This window comes from Ostrea edulis, chromosome 8 (genome assembly GCF_947568905.1).
Source record: "Ostrea edulis chromosome 8, xbOstEdul1.1, whole genome shotgun sequence".
NCBI classification, from domain to species: Eukaryota; Metazoa; Mollusca; class Bivalvia; order Ostreida; family Ostreidae; genus Ostrea; species Ostrea edulis.
In genome coordinates, this window is record NC_079171.1 from 17,515,027 (window position 1) to 17,535,105 (window position 20,079).

General features: G+C 33.9%; 1 protein-coding gene across 1 annotated transcript in view; it reads left to right on the forward strand.

Annotated features, from left to right (window-relative positions):
* Positions 1–5,612: 5,612 nt before the first annotated feature.
* LOC125662899 (echinoderm microtubule-associated protein-like 1) overlaps positions 5,613–20,079 on the forward strand; it is a 74,283-nt gene continuing 59,816 nt past the window's right edge. The window contains exons 1-5 of the mRNA XM_056147472.1: positions 5,613–5,831; positions 12,006–12,131; positions 15,286–15,376; positions 15,508–15,677; positions 16,020–16,140. Of these exons, the coding sequence (XP_056003447.1) occupies positions 5,613–5,831; positions 12,006–12,131; positions 15,286–15,376; positions 15,508–15,677; positions 16,020–16,140 (727 nt within the window). The remainder of the gene's footprint in view (positions 5,832–12,005; positions 12,132–15,285; positions 15,377–15,507; positions 15,678–16,019; positions 16,141–20,079) is intronic.

Here is a 20,079-nt window from a genome sequence, read left to right on the forward strand (position 1 = left end):
AGGATATTCTGTCACTGGGTGAACACTGCAAAATACAATGGACGTTTCAGATGTAAGTTTTGTCTACCTTTACAAACATTTTTTTATCCGTGATTAACCTATGTTAGATTAAGTCTTGTTCGTTTACAAATGATTAATTTCAATTCAAAACTATTTACATTGGTGTTTTTGCAGCTAATGCGCTTATTTTGAGTGCCATAGAGTGCATTCTAAGAGTTATATAAAACAATAGTCTCGAATTTTATTTTACATATAAGTACCTGATGATTGATTTAAAAACCTTACACAAGTAATAACAATATGTTAAAAACAAGAATCTACAGTGATGATAAAATTTCAGTGCAATATCTGTATCCATAATGAGGAAAAGTCCAGAAAACTATTTGCCTTACTTTTAGCCTCAAAGTAGGTCATGGTGCACCAATTAAACTGAAATACAAATTGAATCTATAAGTTTCTGAGAGAAAGGTTGTGACTATTCAGATACCTGTATCCATAACGAAAACAATCTGTTTGACCTACTTTTAGTCCTAAAGTAGATCACGGTGCACCAATCCAGCTGAAATGCAAATTCACTCTTACGCATTTTGAGGGAGAAATTGTGACAAAATTTCAACACTATACATGCATACATTATAAAAACGTGACCCCGGACGGACAGCTAGCCAGCTGGACAGCGCCATAACATAATACATGAAAACGTGACCCTGGACGGACAGCTAGCCAGCTGGACAGCGCCATAACATAATACATGACGACGGGCATATAAACAAGAAAAAATTCCTGTTCTGAATATCTAAGCTAAATTCTAATGTTCAGCATCAGTATCAAACAAGATGTGTTCTTAAAATTACACGGCCTTCAAATGTGCATACACTGGTGAAAGGCTTTACATATAATATTATATATATATATATATATATATATATATATATATATATATATATCATATCACATATAATATGTGTAATAACATTTAAACATCAAAAGATATGACTAATTTGGACACATCCTAGAGTCAAAACCCTAGGTTGTAAAATTCTCCATTTTTTGTACATCCTTTTCTGCAGCATCAGCAAACTTAAACATAAATACTATATACTAAGTTTGGTCCCACCCTGGGGGTCAGAACCCCTTCTCTGGGGATCATCAAATTTACAATTTTGGTAAAAGACTACCTGCTCTTTCTGTAGATCCATTTAGTTTCAATTTAGAATCAATAACACTAAAGATGTTATTTAAGTGTTTTACACAAAAACATTATATACCAAGTTTGGCCCCGCCCTGGAGTCAGAACTCCTACCCCGGGGATCATGACATTTACAATTGTGGTAGAGGCCTTCCTGCTCTACATCACCATGCATTTAGTTTTTCTTAAACATATGCGGTTCTTCGAAAGAAGATTTTTGAACATTGGTCAATTTTGGGCAGTTTTTGCCTCACCCTTAAGGCCCCAGGGGTGCCGGAGTCCGTAATTTATAATTTTTGTCCTCCTTATCTCAAAGATGCTTCATATCAAATTTGAAAAGAATTGGACTGGTAGTTATCAAGAAGTTAAAAATGATCCATTGTTAACGCACGACGGACGACGCACGACGACGGACGACAAACCAATTGCAATAAGTAAACTCAGGTGACCTAAAAACAGCAGCAAATTATAGCTCTAACATTTTAGTGGTCCCGTTTCGGACAGAAGTACACTTAAGTTGCATCCCATTTTGAAAATATTTTTGGATTTATTAAAAGAAAGTGGATTTAAAATATTACTAGAAACAGCCAGATCAAAATGTCTAAATTTGTTTCCAATTTAATCTTTAAAAAGTTTTCCATTTTCGCACCTGAAAATCCCCTATATGAATTTCATAAATGAGGGTGTGTGTGTGTATGTTAAACTTGGTTGTCGGATACACTACCTTAGTCAAACTGTGTTACATTCCATTTATTTCCGGAACGCCTAACATCCAATTATATAAGTTATTTCAGAGGTTCACTAAGGTACACAGGTAAAAATAAAATTACACATGTCCACCTTCATTTAATAAAACGGTTACCTCAGCTTGATTTATCAATTGGATTTTTCTCTGGGAAAAGCTTTTACTGAAGCACCTTAATCAATATAATACGCATAAAAGCTTTTACTGAAGCACCTTAATCAATACGCATAACGAATCACTACAGTTAGAAAAGCTTTTACTGAAGCACCTTAATCAATATAATACGCATAAAAGCTTTTACTGAAGCACCTTAATTAATATAATACGCATAACGAATCACTACAGTTAGAAAAGCTTTTACTGAAGCACCTTAATTAATATAATACGCATAACGAATCACTACAGTTAGAAAAGCTTTTACTGAAGCACCTTAATTAATATAATACGCATAACGAATCACTACAGTTAGAAAAGCTTTTACTGAAGTACTTTAATTAATACGCATAACGAATCACTACAGTTAGAAAAGCTTTTACTGAAGCACCTTAATATAATACGCATAACGAATCACTACAGTTAGAAAAGCTTTTACTGAAGCACCTTAATATAATACGCATAACGAATCACTACAGTTAGAAAAGCTTTTACTGAAGCACCTTAATTAATATAATACGCATAACGAATCACTACAGTTAGAAAAGCTTTTACTGAAGCACCTTAATCAATACGCATAACGAATCACTACAGTTAGAAAAGCTTTTACTGAAGCACCTTAATCAATATAATACGCATAACGAATCACTACAGTTAAAAACAAATATTGAAGCAATTTACCATCTTTTTTAAATCAAAAATAAAATCATATACTAATAATTTTTCTTAAGTTATTAAATCAATATAACCAGGTAAATACTAGTAGTTCTTTCTTACAGGTAATTTCTATCTATATCCCTTAGTGGACATTGAGTGACTGATTATTTGATGTGATCAGGGGGAAATACTGTTACGATGAACGACTGTTACAAATACAAAACACGGAAAACTATAAAAAAAAAAAAAAAAAAAAAAAAAACCTAAACTAATACAAGGAGCATATATCCAGTCACAAAGAGTCGGATTCGATTGTATTTATCAATCATCTACTATTGCAATGGAATTTTTAAACTACACTAATATCACTTAAGGTAACTCCATACTCGCAGTTTTATCTGATACAAGTTTTAAATGTGTATTTGTTTCCATTCATTAAAGTTAAAACTAACAAATTATCAAATAAAATACATAGGTCATCACACTTTTTAAGATGTGAGACGTACATAAACAGAATCCTATATCACCGTCAAAAAATTGCAATTTTCCTTAAACAGTGTTATCAAAATTCCATACAAACTGGTTATGACGATATAATAGCATTCATAACAATTTCATGAAACTGTATCTCCACAAAAATATACAAAATGTCTGTAAAAAATACAGAAAATCATCACATAATAGACTTGATAAAGAAATCAATAGAAACTGAGTTATTGCCCTTGGATTCAATATTTTGAAACGTATCATTGATTATTCATCTATAACTTAGACTTTTGAAATATTTTATTTTTAACAAGATTTTTAACAATAACTATAGGAAAAGACTCCAACAAAATTTATGTTCGTATCATGCATAAATCTAAATAAATCATTGATTTTGCAAAATCTGATGACATCACAGGAGGGTGGAGTTACTTTAAATAGATATACCTCATTCCTCTCTCCTAGAAACTCCGGTGAATTAACGTTGTCTTCCGTTTCCACACACTTTTCCTCTACTTGTGATGCATCAATTTCTTATTTTCATAAAATTTTCAAATCACACAATTATTCTTCAAACCAAATATATCATAGAATATGTGATTAGCTAACAAATAGAAAATAGATTTATTTTTGGGTTTTTGTTTTTCTTCAGATCTAAGACTATTCAGCTAATTCATAACTACATGATTATGAAGATAGCGGGATAAGTCACCTGTGATGGCAGTGGCGAATTTATAGCGATGGGGGGGGGGTGTTTCGCCACAAATTTACAAGGCATATATAGATTAAAACTCCAGATTTGGCATAAAAAATCCCTAAGTATTTTGAGTAATATTTGATTTTCACATGTGGACCACCCCTTTTCGGAAATCCTGGATCCGCCACTTGATGGTATCATTATTCATTGTGTGTGTATGTAAATATTCAAACGATGTAATATGCCTTCTTCCTTTCAACATTATCTTTTAGGTTCCCAAGAATCTTCGACGACAAAACCTACATATTGCTATAGGAAAAACAATACAACATCAATACATCATTCACATTCATTTAATTTACTTTGGTTTATGATGATATTATACACAATTGTAACATTATAAATCTGTCTGATCTAATATACACGAAATGATAGCTAAGATCTAATATGAAGTTCTGTTTTTCTTTTCTTTTTTCCAGGGGAGGGGGGAGGGGGGTCCTGCTGGGATTCTATAGAGAGATTATCTCCATAAAACTCCAATAGCTCATGTATAGCTTTTCTATAGCATTAAACTCTTCAAAGACTATGTTTAACAATTTTATTTCATGAGTTATTGAAGACAAAAATTAAAAAAAAGGTACAATGACATATTTAGTCTGCAAGATTATCAGTGGTGAATTTAATAGTCATTAGTGGGAGGGAGCGTTTTTGGTTAAAAAAGCATAGTTATTACAATGTTTATAAAAATTTACCATTTATAATACTAATATATTAAATCATTGGTTAACTTTCAGACATAATAATTTGATATAGGGTTTCCAGAATCCCCTAGCCTATTCATAATGCTCTGCAATCAGTCGGGCCTTTCCATTGTTTATTTTTGAAATTCTATTTCAATGGGAAAGGATTTTTTTTACCCTAATATAAGAACTGAGAGCCATGAAGTGTCCTCCTCACGACTACGAGTGTTGATGACGAGTGCGGAAATGTAAAGAAAATGATGCTACAATGTTATTTAACAAGATCACGCACGCCATGGAAGGCAATGAGTTAGATTTCAAACAATATAAGCATACTCTGTGTGTTTGCAGTGCTTTGATATGCTGATATTTATCAACATTAGGTGATTGTAGGATAGAGTGGGAGTACGTTAGAACTGCCTCGGTTAGGACGCGTGTCGTTTATACAGGTATATTGGGTGTTGTCGTGGAAACGTGACTCCTGTAGGCTCCGGATGTTAACAGCCAAGGGATCCAAAGTAATTTTCAATCCGAGCAATAATTTACCGTAATGAAAATGCAATATTGGTGTTGAATTTTATTTTGTATTTGATGTGATTATCAGAAGTATTTCATGTCATCAACAATACCGCGAACTAATCGACATGAGGTTTGTTTTGTGTGCATTGTGGGTTAGAAATCAGAATTCTTTTTATCAGTGGATTTCAATAGCTCTAACGGGGAAAGCTTTTTAATAATGTTTAATTTGTGTAAACAATGCCGATATTGCTGTTTCATAAACACTTTCGGAGAACAAACATTATCTGCCGGACATAAATTGCATTGTTCTATCTTAAAATGTTTCAGGATATTTTATCGATAGAAACTTGTGAATAATGTACTTGTAATTCCTCAAAGACGCAGGATTTTCTTCTTCGTGTACCAAATAGTATTCCTATAAAAGACATGGAACCGTGTGCTGGTATAGAATCCTTTATCCGGGCGGAACAGTTTACCAAATTTTCACCAGATGGATTATATAGAATTCAAACTAAAAACCAAAGTGCACATTCGCGCGAGGATAAAGACAAGGAGCGGAGAAATAATTTGATGATTTTGCCAGAAATGACGTGTAAACCAGCCAAAATCCGAGACTCACGAAAAAGTACACGCTTACCATCAGAGGTAAGCTGATAACCAGAACTGGTACACACCACATCGATGTAATAATTCAGGCAATAATTTACAGGAATTTGATATATATTTGTGAATATAATCTGATTCTAAATCGCATACACACAACAAGTATATACCAGAAAAGTATTACTAACCGCAAAGGCTATGAAATCTAGAAAAATAGTCATTTACTGTATTATCTGTCACCAACAGTGTAAAACAAGATGTGTTCTTAAAACTTAAATGCCTCCGAAAGTGTCTATACTGATGAAATACTTTTCATAATATATGTAACATTAACACGATACGACTAATTTGTACCTGTCCTAATGTCAAAAGCCCATGGTTGGGAAATTAACAATTTTGGTATATCCTTTTCTGTTTTCCCTAATATGCATTTAACAATGCTATATCAGAGAAATTCAATATGGATGAAAAGTTGAGAATATGTAAATATTTTTTAAATTGTAAACTTTCAAATTAACTTTATTTAGTAAAACAAAATGCAGTTTTAACGTTTTAGTAGAAAGCGATCTGGAAAAAATTAAAAACCCTTTCTTAACTCGAACTCGCGATCTACAGTTCAGCAGTCGGCGTCCCAACCTACCGAGCTACTCATCTTGGTAACGATATTTGAAATGAATAAAAATATCATTGATGCCGTTCATATTTTCATTCATGATTTAAAAGGAAGCCAGCCATTATGGCAATGTAGAGTACCTCCTTAAAGAAGTCTTTCAAATGATAACGACAACAATCTCTATAATAATTCTGGCCCCGCCCTAGAACCAAAATCCTTACTTCCTGGGATCATGAAATTTACAATTTTGGTAAAGGACTGTCTACTCTTCTAAATATCTCTTTAGTTTCAATTTAGTATCAAAAGCATTACGGATTTTTTTTTAAATGTTTAATACATATACCAAATTTGGCCCCGCCCTAGAGTCAGAACCTCTATCCCAGGGACTTTGAAATTTACAACTTTGTTCCTGCTCGGCTCCACTATGCAATTAATTTTTCTTACATATGTGCGGTTGTAGAGAAGATGAGTTTTTTTTTAATTAATCAGTTTGTCAGTTTTGCCAGCCCATAAGGTCCCTGGGTGCAGGAGTCCTGAAATTTACAATTTTTTTTTTTTTTTTTTGATTTTTTTTTTTTTTTGTTGTTGTTGTTAACTTAAATGGTAACTTATAAATTGTTCTCCATTCACTTTCTTCAAGTCCAAATAGAGTGTTCCATTTTGTTTTACAGATTGGTTCAGTATCGTTATAGTTCAATCTATCATAAATATGTTTTGATTTCTTACAACATGACAATTTATAGATATTAGGTAAAATCAAGGGATTTTGTACCTTAAATATAGCCCTTTCATTATTATTTTTTGTTTTCATCCATGCTTTTACTGCCTGTACTATACCCATAAATTCTAAAAAATTAATATGTACACAAGGATAAATGGATGAAAATTTTTCATATGTATAAAAAGTACCATCTTCATGTATGATATCATTTACATATTGTATGTTATACTCGAACAGATTTTTATTGAAATATGTTTTTTTACCTATCATAATGTTTTGCCTTTTGTATAAGAAGGCTGTCTTTCTGAACTAAGTCTATCCAAGCATTAAAGACATCTATCCAAAAGACATTTTTGAGTGTTTTTTATTAATCTCATGTATATAATCTATTCCACATGTAGTTAATTTTGTCAAATCAAGCTTGGGAATGAAGAGTTCAAAGCCTTTATCTGTAAAGATTAATTGTCTCATCCAAAAAAATTTTTAAGATGCAATAAAGGCTTTTATATTAATCATTCGTAAACCACCATTTTCATATGTTTTTGTGATGATATCTTTCTTAATGCGGTGGCTAGGACCATTCCATACAAAGGAGTAAAAGAGTTTTTCTAATTCTTTACAAAAAGCATCAGACGGTTTAGGAATAGACATCAGAATATTATTTAAAAGAGGTAGCACCAAAGTTTTAAGTACAGTTATCCTTCCTATTGGTGTTAGATATCTTTTGCTCCACTGGCTGATAATTGCCTTAAAAAAATTCAAAATTTCAATGGTTCCAATATAGACTTATTAATAGAATTTTGGCTACAAACACTTTCCTGCATAAAATTAAGAGGAAGGATACAAAAAGTTGTACATTTTGTAAATTGGAAGAAGAAACATTGGAACACCTCTTCTGGGAATGTGTAAATGTTCAATCTTTTTTAGATACTTTGGAAACATATGTTGAAGAAAATACAAATCTACAGTTATCTATTACAAAAAGAAACTTTTTGCTGGAATTTCTTGATTCAAACAAATATATTCAAAACACACTTTTTCTGTGGTTAAAGTACTACATATATACAATGAGGTGTACAGAAAAGACATTAAATATAGTAGTAGCGATATCTCATTTGAAAAAGAACTATGAGACCTTGAAATACATCTTCTATAAAGATGGTGGAAAAACAAAATTTTACACAACCTGGAATGGATGGAACCTTTTATTCAATTGAAACATCCTCTTGATATATTTATTCTCTCTCTCCCTCTCTCTCACAAAACTTTTTTTTCTGTAACTTGAAGATTGATGCATATGCCACTTGTGTTGATGTTACAGAATAGAAGAAAATAAAGAATTATATAAAAAAAAAATTTACAATTTATGTCTCCCTTCTCTCAAAAAATGCTTCATACCAAAATTGAAAAGAATTAGAATGGTAGTTATCAAGAAGTTGAAATGTTCAATTGCACGACGGGCGCTGACCAATTGTAATAGCTCATGTGATCTCACCATACATTGTTCTACTGTGGAATGTCCAGTTATACTGCCCTGACAAACCGTAAAAATATCAAATGATCGTCCATCACTTTATTTATGTGACTGAAGCTATTATCACAATTCCATCATATTGTTTATTATGAAATAACGCATTAACTTAATAATATAAATGTTATAGTTAGAATTTCCTCGTGGTGTTTATTCTTATTCCTGTGAACGATTTCCCTCGAAATTAGGGGAGAAGAGATAGAAAATCATTGGCAGTCTTAGGTGTTTACGGCGTAGAAAATCTTGGTTTTTACCGTATAGAAAAGTGGTGCAGTGAATATTAACAAATGAGAAGTAACGTTTTAGCAAATTAATTAGGGAAAACGAAGACAGAAAATCCCACGCATTCAAATAGTAATAAGGTCAAAGATTCATTTAAAATGTAAATATAGAATTTGATTTATGGTTTTGAAAAAAGGTAGAGGGGGAAGTTACTTTACAATGGCCTTATCAAGTTGTTTGTTTGTTGTTGTCTTTTTTTTTTTCATTATGATTTTTTATTTATTTATACATTTGGGTGTACGAATCATTAAGTTTTTTGTGTGACAAATGTATTCGTTTAAATAAAATATACCTCGGGATTTATATGTGCTCTGTATTATGTTTCTGATACGCTCTACAACACAGTGTAGTGACAGTATCTACATCAATACTATAATGTTCCTGACACACTCTACAACACAGTGTAGTGACAGTATCTACATCAATACTATAATGTTCCTGACACGCTCTACAACACAGTGTAGTGACAGTATCTACATCAATACTATAATGTTCCTGACACACTCTACAACACAGTGTAGTGACAGTATCTACATCAATACTATAATGTTCCTGACACGCTCTACAACACAGTGTAGTGACAGTATCTACATCAATACTATAATGTTCCTGACACACTCTACAACACAGTGTAGTGACAGTATATACATCAATACTATAATGTTCCTGACACGCTCTACAACACAGTGTAGTGACAGTATCTACATCAATACTATAATGTTCCTGACACACTCTACAACACAGTGTAGTGACAGTATCTACATCAATACTATAATGTTCCTGACATACTCTACAACACAGTGTAGTGACAGTATCTACATCAATACTATACTGTTCCTGACACGCTCTACAATACAGTATAGTAACAGTATCTACATCAATACTATAATGTTCCTGACACACTCTACAACACCGTGTAGTGACTGCATTTACATCAATACTATAATGTTCCTGACACACTCTACAACACAGTGTAGTGACAGTATCTACATCAATACTATAATGTTCCTGACACACTCTACAACACAGTGTAGTGACTGCATTTACATCAATACTATAATGTTCCTGACACACTCTACAACACAGTGTAGTGACAGTATCTACATCAATACTATAATGTTCCTGACATACTCTACAACACAGTGTAGTGACAGTATCTACATCAATACTATACTGTTCCTGACACGCTCTACAATACAGTATAGTAACAGTATCTACATCAATACTATACTGTTCCTGACACACTCTACAACACAGTGTAGTGACAATATCTACATCAATACTATAATGTTCCTGACACACTCTACAACACAGTGTAGTGACGATATCTACATCAATACTATAATGTTCCTGACACACTCTACAACACAGTGTAGTGACTGTATCTACATCAATACTATAATGTTCCTGAGACACTCTACAACACAGTGTAGTGACAGTATCTACATCAATACTATAATGTTCCTGACACACTCTACAACACAGTGTAGTGACTGTATCTACATCAATACTATAATGTTCCTGACACACTCTACAACACAGTGTAGTGACAGTATCTACATCAATACTATAATGTTCCTGACACGCTCTACAACACAGTGTAGTGACAGTATCTACATCAATACTATAATGTTCCTGAGACGCTCTACAACACAGTGTAGTGACAGTATCTACATCAATACTATAATGTTCCTGACACACTCTACAACACAGTGTAGTGACGATATCTACATCAATACTATAATGTTCCTGACACACTCTACAACACAGTGTAGTGACTGTATCTACATCAATACTATAATGTTCCTGACACACTCTACAACACAGTGTAGTGACGATATCTACATCAATACTATAATGTTCCTGACACACTCTACAACACAGTATAGTGACAGTATATACATCAATACTATAATGTTCCTGACACACTCTACAACACAGTGTAGTGACTGTATCTACATGAATACTATAATGTTCCTGACACACTCTACAACACAGTGTAGTGACTGTATCTACATGAATACTATAATGTTCCTGACACGCTCTACAAACACAGTGTAGTGACAGTATCTACATCAATACTATGTTCCTGACACACTCTACAACACAGTGTAGTGACAGTATCTACATCAATACTATAATGTTCCTGACACACTCTACAACACATTATAGTGACAGTATCTACATCAATACTATAATGTTCCTGAGACACTCTACAACACAATATAATGACAGTATCTAGATCAAAACTTAAATTGCATAGTTGGCGGACACTAAATTAGTTATGATGAGGACTGTGCATTTTCCGTAGTCTGTAGGCGACATTTATCTGATTTCATCAAAAAGAAAAATAATGCTATCGCAATGAGGCAAGAAGGGAAAGGAAATATACCAAAATATATTCGACATTAATTATAAATTCATTTATGGTCAAAATCATGTCAATTTGTGGATCACATTATTTAAGATCGTACTTGCAATTGAATTATCAAATAATGTTGCTATGACGATATTAGAGATAAAATTTCTGTGATATCTACCGGGGTATCAAAATTGATTCAAGAACAGAAATGGTCATGTTGCTTTAAAATATGTTATATACATTGTATCATAGAGACAGCAGTACAAAACATACTGAAAAATGATATATGAAATGTGGAATTTATCAACAACAACAAAAACAGAAACACTTTTAAATTGTCACATGTATATCTTTAATGTTTTATAACATCAATAATGTACAAGGTTTGAAAAATGTCAAGTAAAAGCTGTGAGAGGAATTGGTTACACAAAGAAGGTACCATGTTTTAACCAGAGGCACATGGGCCACATCGCTCACCTTAGCCCATCTAAAGATTAACCCTATATATTCGCATGTAAAACTTTAATCCCTAGTGTGTCCCCAACTTACCCCCGGGAGCCATGATTTGAACAAACTTGAATCTGCAGTATGTCAGGAACTTTAATTAAGTCTTCCATAAGCAACAGCTTACATTTGACTAAAAACAAGGATTGCAACATAACGTCTTGGCAGAATAAACCTTAGATTTTTTTTTTTGTATTCTTCAGGACAGCTCCTCCGGTGAGTCTATAGTGATGGGAATCCCCAGTAAACGCGATACAGGGACGTCACGAGGACGCACAAGGAATCCCCGCGGTAAACAGGGAAGGAACAAAGTGGACATTTCAGAAACGGTAACAATTATATATGCACGCGACGCGTGAAGCGTTGCAATTCAAACTCTCATGAATTTTCAAAACTGAAGTTTATTACTTATATTCACACACAGTTTTCATTTTTGGCGAAATTCTCAGCTACATGTATTAAAAACAGGCGCGTAGCTACGTTTACACCAAAACGCCCGGGCGTACACATAAAAAAAAAAAAACCTATTAAATGCTACAAACATAGGTGAAAAATAAGTGTCTGCAGTATCTGCGGTACATTAGTCTCCCCCGGACCCCCTACCAGGGCCCTGCCCTGGACCCGCTGGGGGCCTTGAGCGGCCCCCAGACCCCTTGCCGTACAATAGGCGTACACATTAATTAACTCAGGCTACGCCACTGAAAAATAGACGTACTATATTTACGAAATAGATCTGTATTCATACGCGAAAACAATGGTAATGTAAAAATCAAAGAAATAAATTTAATTTTTGAAACTGGGATACGAAGTATCATACTTCATGAAGAACTTTTGACACTAACTTCATAACGATTTTATTTCCATAACACTACAGATAGACAAAAAATCTACACTAACACCAAAACGTGTTCATTACCAGTAACACGATAGAACATCTGAAAAATCGACACTAACATCAAAACAATTACTGTGTAATACATTCTACTTACATGTAAACCGTATGGTTTTGTGCTAATAAACTGAACTGCACTTGATTGATACCTGTGACCTTGACAAAATTAGATGATAGAATACGTGTTTGCCTTCACGTTGTATGTTTCATAAGTGGAATTCTTTCGAAATTTATTTCAGTATAGATACACTGTAGACTGTAAATTGTGTGGTAATAAGCATTGGCTTTCTTGAATTACTTTATTGGGAGAACTTAATTTTTTTCAAAACCCCTTAAAATTTGCGTCATTTTATTAATTTCACCTTATCAAAAGTGATAGAAAATAGTACAAATGACTAAATAGGAGACATATTTCAAACCTTATAAAATCTGTAAAATCCAGGAGCTTCCGGGGGCTTCAAACCCCTGGGCCCCCATCTCAAGGCGGCCCCCAGATCCCCTGCCTCATAAAGTGGCACCCCTGTAACCGCAATTCCTGGATCCGCTCCTGAGAAGCACTCTGATTCTACAGAATTACATTTGGAGTTTTTTGAACAGCCGATTTTTAACTGTTCGATTTGATATTCTTACCTCTCGCATCGTCAGGGTCAACTGCAAATAAAATCCATTTATCGCCTACTGCTTCTTAAATGTGAAAAATTGGTGAAGGGGGACGGAAGTTGAGATAATTATGCAAATGATAATTCCCTTGCTGGTGTACCCTCTTACCCTTGTGCTGGAGGGGGTGGCACTGATTGCAGGATAGTCTGCAGCCCTGTATACAATAAAATTAGGGCACAGTGAGAGATAGTTCTACGTGAGTTGTGTTTCCGTTTCTCACTCGGCGGCGATACTATCATCAACATAAATACTGTATGTAACGCAGACATTGAATGATGTTGTTATAACGTACATTGAACAATCAATTCTCTACCATCACAGACATTGAATGATGTTGTTATAACGTACATTGAACAATCAATTCTATACCATCACAGACATTGAATGATGTTGTTATAACGTACATTGAACAATCAATTCTCTACCATCACAGACATTGAATGATGTTGTTATAACGTACATTGAACAATCAATTCTCTACCATCACAGACATTGAATGATGTTGTTATAACGTACATTGAACAATCAATTCTCTACCATCACAGACATTGAATGATGTTGTTATAACGTACATTGAACAATCAATTCTCTACCATCACAGACATTGCAGGGCCGTAACTGCCGATGAGGCAGACGAGGCAACTGCCTCGTCTGATTTTTTGGCAAAAAAGAAAATAAAATTATATAAATGTTATATTATAGGATATATGTTTAAAATGAAGACAAGCACCTTTGTCTTTGACACCATATTACGATTCTTTACATAGTACAAATGAAACACAAACATGATAAATTGGGATTTAAAAAGTGTCATTTTCAGTCGTAAAGTCAATCGGCGGCCCCCAATCCCCTGCCTCCCCTGATTTAGAACCCTACTTACGGCCCTGATTGAATGATGTTGTTATAACGTACATTGAACAATCAATTATCTACCATCAGGCAATCTGTACAGAGATTGGATTCAATCAGTGAAGTACACATATACATTGTGTAGCTCAGAGATCAAACGCTAGAGAGCTCTTATAAACACAATTACCATTATTTTTAAGAAAGGAAAAATAGAAGATAAGTCTTGAAATAATGACAGGCATTATAATTATTTTACAAAATAAAATAGGACTGATAATATCAATGATGTCACACTATTATGTGAGATGCCTTGCGAAGATCATTTTCTAAATGCGTTGGAGCAGGTCTGCTATGAACGCTGATAAGCTGGTTGATTTTGCTTTGCTGTTTATTCTCAGGAATCAGACAGTTTCAAATATACTCGATAGAGTTGCTGATTCCAGGAATCACCGAATTGGACAGTTAAATTTTTAGAGTTGATATAGAAATAGAGTTGAATCAACGTTATATATACGGGAACACGCACGCAAGCACACACACACACACACACACAGTAGCAATGATATATTCCCTCCGTAGCTAGTTGCGCGAGGGGATACTAAGCGCTCAACAAATATACATGTACATTTGCATCTTTACACAGGGGATTTAACGGCCGATTTGTTACAGCTATATTTTATATTTTCGTGTGTGAATTCAGTTCGGCAGTAAACAAACATCGGGCACTTTTTGTAAACTTTGATTAGTATTTTCATTGATACATTTTCCTGTAAATAAATTATTTTAGAATCTCTTAATTCTTTGTGATTTCTGCAGATCACGTGGTATTCTGACCCATTACACCAATTTATTTCCAGAACACAAAATAGAGTGACTAAAAAATCGATACTAATATGATATATATTTTCTTACCTGTAACACTACACAAACCCACGTTGTTTTCTGTATTCACTGAGAGTAAAGGTAGACGATGGATTCCATTGATAAGATTGACAGATTCAAATTACAAACATAATCATATTTTATTGTTAATTTTGTTTTAAAGTAATGTGTCATTGTAGTGTGTTGCAATATTTTAGAAGACAGTTGGGGGATTAAATGGGAAGAAGGTCAAAAGGGTTCCAAAAGCAACCGAGATTACAACCGGAAACTCGCCTACAATGAATTCTCCTAGCAAGTATCACCAACAAGAACTTGTTACATTTTCGCTATTTAAAGCTTCACTTTTCATTGCCCTTTGCTATAGAAGTATACTGACATTTTATTGATTCTCGCCGTCTACATGTGAATTTATCTTCAATTAGCCATACCAACACAAGAGCAAATCAACCCAGAGGAAAAGTTCCAACGAATTCTGTCAGAAAATCTGAGAGATTACAGCAGACAGCGAATGCGAGCCCTCCACATGAGCCTTCGCCATTTCAGCAATGTTGAGGCCCGTATTACACAGAAGGAACTGACCCAAGCTTTCCAGGTACGTATCCAGTCAACCGTAAATGTGGTGGTCAACAGAAAAAAGGAACGGGGAATGTGGTGGTCAACAGAGAAATGGAGCAGGGAATGTGGTGGTCAACAGAGAAAAGGAACGGGGAATGTGGTGGTCAACAGAGAAATGGAGCAGGGAATGTGGTGGTCAACAGAGAAATGGAGCAGGGAAAATTGATATAGAAAAAGATAATATGAAGTAGAAGGAGAAGAGGGGGAGAGACGAGTAGTTGAACACCCCCCCCCCCCCTATGTCGATATCTATAATAATTCATGTATTATGAGTTTGTGAAAAATGTCTTCTGATTTGGACCTTTTATAACATTTTTAGGACAACCAGATGAAGCTATCCGGTCGAGTTAACCAATATTTGATTGATAGGTTTGAGGACAACAGAGGCATTGACTGCGAATATCTGTATAGATTCCTTACAGAGGCCCATCTCCAGTCAGGTCAGTCCACAATCAAAACAAGTCACTTATGTTATACAGTTAGGGTTTTCATGCTTTATATCATGTTATTTGATGAATGAACATTCTGTCCATTCTGAAAAGTTTGTTAACTCTCTATCCAGAATTGGTAAGTAAAATTGTGACGATCAAAATATTGGCAAACCCAGCAGAGGTGGAGAGAGAAGAGTTCAAGGGGTCAGGACTACAGATAAATTCATTATTATATAGTTAATAATGATTAGTAATAAAATGTTTCTAATTCTAGAGAGTTTTAGCTGTATTATCTAGACCATAATTAAACGCCATCTTATTATGAAATGCATGTATATAGTACGATCCGTATGGAAATGCTCCGGATACAAGTTAAATGTTATGGTACCTTAAGGTAGCTCCACTTTCATGTGACTTATCAATATTTGTGGTTGAAAGTGGAAAAACTGTATTAATTTCAACTCAATATAGTTTAATTCAATTATTAGCTAAAGAAAATATGCTTGTTACCGCCTTTTTTAAAGATGTCAAACATAAAAACAGAAGTATAGGCCAGCATAAGAAAATCACCACCTTTTTTAAAGATGTCAAACATAAAAACAAAAGTATAGGCCAGCATAAGAAAATCGCACATTTTCGTAAAACAGAATAAAAATAATAAATAAAAACTTGTTAAAATGACAAATTTCTAATGTCAACAGTTTAGAAAAACTGCTGATATATGAATATGTATAAATTGATTTTGGATATTGAGGAAATCATTGTATAATAGACATACTATAGAGGAATACCAGCATAAGAGTTATTGCCCTTGACAACATTTCTTAATAATAAATAATTGATTATCTCTGGAAAATAATAAAAAAAAAATTCACTATTAATAGTTTAAACCAATTTGTTTTTATTTTATTCACTTAATAAAATTCCTCTGAAAAATATATTTCTATCGTGCGCAAACTCTGATTTAATAGAGGTTTTTGCAAAAACCTGACATCACACGAGGATTGATCTACCTTAAAGCTGACATGAAGTAATAAATATAGCATAATTCTATATGTCCGCCATATTTCTCTGCTAATCCGCCATATTAGTTGGAATTTCTATTGTTATATGTATCGGGGTTCGCATGGTATATAAGGGGACGAGCTTTGCTACGCTTCACTTCACATCAGTGTCTTCGATTTACCTGTGCGGGTAGCTTCGACAGGTAACACGTACATCTCCGATACTAATTTAGAGGACATCAAGAAATGAAATCACGTTTTGGAACACCACGCAGTGCTCAAAATTATAATAAACATATCATACAGTAGTAAATCATTCTAAATATATATATTTGGATAAATATATATAGAATGCCTTTACTTTACGTGAACGTGCGTACATTTGCAGTAAATATGTCAAAACTATACAAAAATGCGGAGAAATATTTCATCTTTTATCTATTGATAAAATGGAATAAGCAAAGAGTATACAATCTATACCATTCACAATTACTTCAAGTAAAAGACTACTGTACTTATAAAAATGGCATGTGTGCTCGCCATGAAAACGCATCGAATGCGGACGACTATTTACCTGGGCCTACTCGTAATATCTGTAAAGGACCGCAGATGTACGTGTACACTTGTTGAAAATACTCTAAGTAGTAGTAAAACTCCCTTTATTTGCATAATCCATGAAACAAAACGATAAACTCCATTTGCATTCCAACAGTAAACAACATTGTTCATTGTACAGACTGCGACACACTTAGCCCGTGCCGATCAGCTATCTTCAATCAGGGGAAGTATCAGAGTATAATATTTACCCTGTATTGTGCATGAATCCTTATACCATATGATTTACTGGTCAGAGTATTGCAGATTTATAAATCAGGAAATCATTTAGGTACATAAATTTGCATATACAACACTGTACGAGTGTATGGGATGAGAGAGAGAGAGAGAGAGAGAGAGAGAGAGAGAGAGAGAGAGAGAGAGAGAGAGATAACAACGAGAGAGATAACGACGAGAGAGAGAGAGATAACGACGAGAGAGAGAGAGAGAGAGAGAGAGAGAGAACCGATGATCTTGTAATAATCGTGCTCTTATTAAGACAAATGATATCGTTAATTCAATAAAAAGAGAACAGCACTAGTAACTCAATATTGCTCTCATTAATTGATAATACAGATTTATTTGATTCATTTAATTAAAGCACGCATTAATTAAAAATTAAACATATTTTTAAATAATGTTATTTTCAATTACTTCATTTTATGCTAATTTGGCGCTCAATAGATCTTGTATATCTATGCCATTTTGCGTTATTACATTCTGCGTCGAACTCGACGCAAATTGTACTAATGCAAAACGTAATAATCGAGTTTACCATATTATGCGTCGTTATCAAACATCAAGGGGAGAGGACAAGAGTGTCTGTCACCCACCTTTAATAACAATATCCATTTTTTGTTCGTTTGTAATGCAAATAAAAGATACATTGAGTGACAACCCCTCCCCCACTTACCCCAGCTTGAAAGTTCTGATATAATAGTAGAAGACACACACCACCACCAATTAAGAAAATGAAGATATGAGGCACTCATAGTAGAGGACTCTAACCACCCCATCCGACCCCCAACGACTGAAGAAAATGAAGTGTAGGGGGAAATTATTGAGGTAGTCAAAGTAAAAGACTCTTTAACCCTTCACCCCACATTAGGACTTTGAACATCGGACAAAACATCTTGGTTTGTTTGGGTGAATTGTTTTATTTTATTGCTGTTTGCGTTCATCTTTTTTAATTATTATTTTGAATGGCAAGAAATTTTGAAGAATCCAATTTTCCATTTTTTCCCCTGTTGTACCCCCCCCCCCCCCCCCCCCCCCCAAATGAAAAATGACGATACATGTCTGGTTATTACATGTACATTTTGTTTTGCAACACATGTATGTATACTAATTGTATGGTGCATGTAGAATTACAGGACTATAGCATTTGTGTGTTTTAACGTTTCTGTAACATGCCATAATGATTACTTTGAGGCTTGAGTGTAATTTATTCATAAATATTTTCATTTCATAGATCTGGCGCAATGGCCATACCGCTGTACATAGAAATTTCAAATTCAAATGTATTCGATAAGATGTTAGTATGCATAAATCAGTAAAATTCGTGTTGAGCTTTTATTTGATATGATACAATGTCAATATACTGTAATGCATTAGTAGGATATGCAGAAGGCAAGAGTATAAACATTTTCTTTTTTCATTATCAGTATCAATATCTATATGATCACGAAAAAACGTTATATAATTTATATCCGGATTCATTTATACCGATTTAGATATCAATAAAAACAAAGCTGCATAGTTTGGGAGAGGGGTTTCTAATGAGTCTGATGAAATTAAAAGAAGGAACCCAACATTTGCATTCAAACTAGATATACTTCAACATGAATTCATTTCTGCTCTGACTGAAAGCATGATTCTAAATTTGGGAACGAATCTTGCATACAAAATAAGTAATAGGGGAACACATAAATTCGAGCTCCTTTGGAATTTAATGAAATGTAGATATGCACCTTTCTTTCAACACGAATTGATATGTTGTTTCAGGCACGAAAACAGGGGGTTGGGGTGGGCAGGAAGGCTGGTCTGCTTTCCCCACTTTTTTTGACAATTTACTTTTTTCCCGTTATTCTAACATACAAAGTCAGTATTTTCTACATGCACAGTTCAAACTAATTTTTTTTTTTAAATTTGTAATGAATTCAATTATAAGCATCAACTCCTGTAAGTTTCCAATATATTGTCAGTCACAAATTTTTTAATAGGTGGACATTTTTAATGCTTGAAAGCTTACATTTATATAAGTGATCAATTTTCTTTCCTTCTGTGAAATGATATATTATAAATCAAAGTAGCTCTCTCTCTCTCTCTCTCTCTCTCTCTCTCTCTCTCT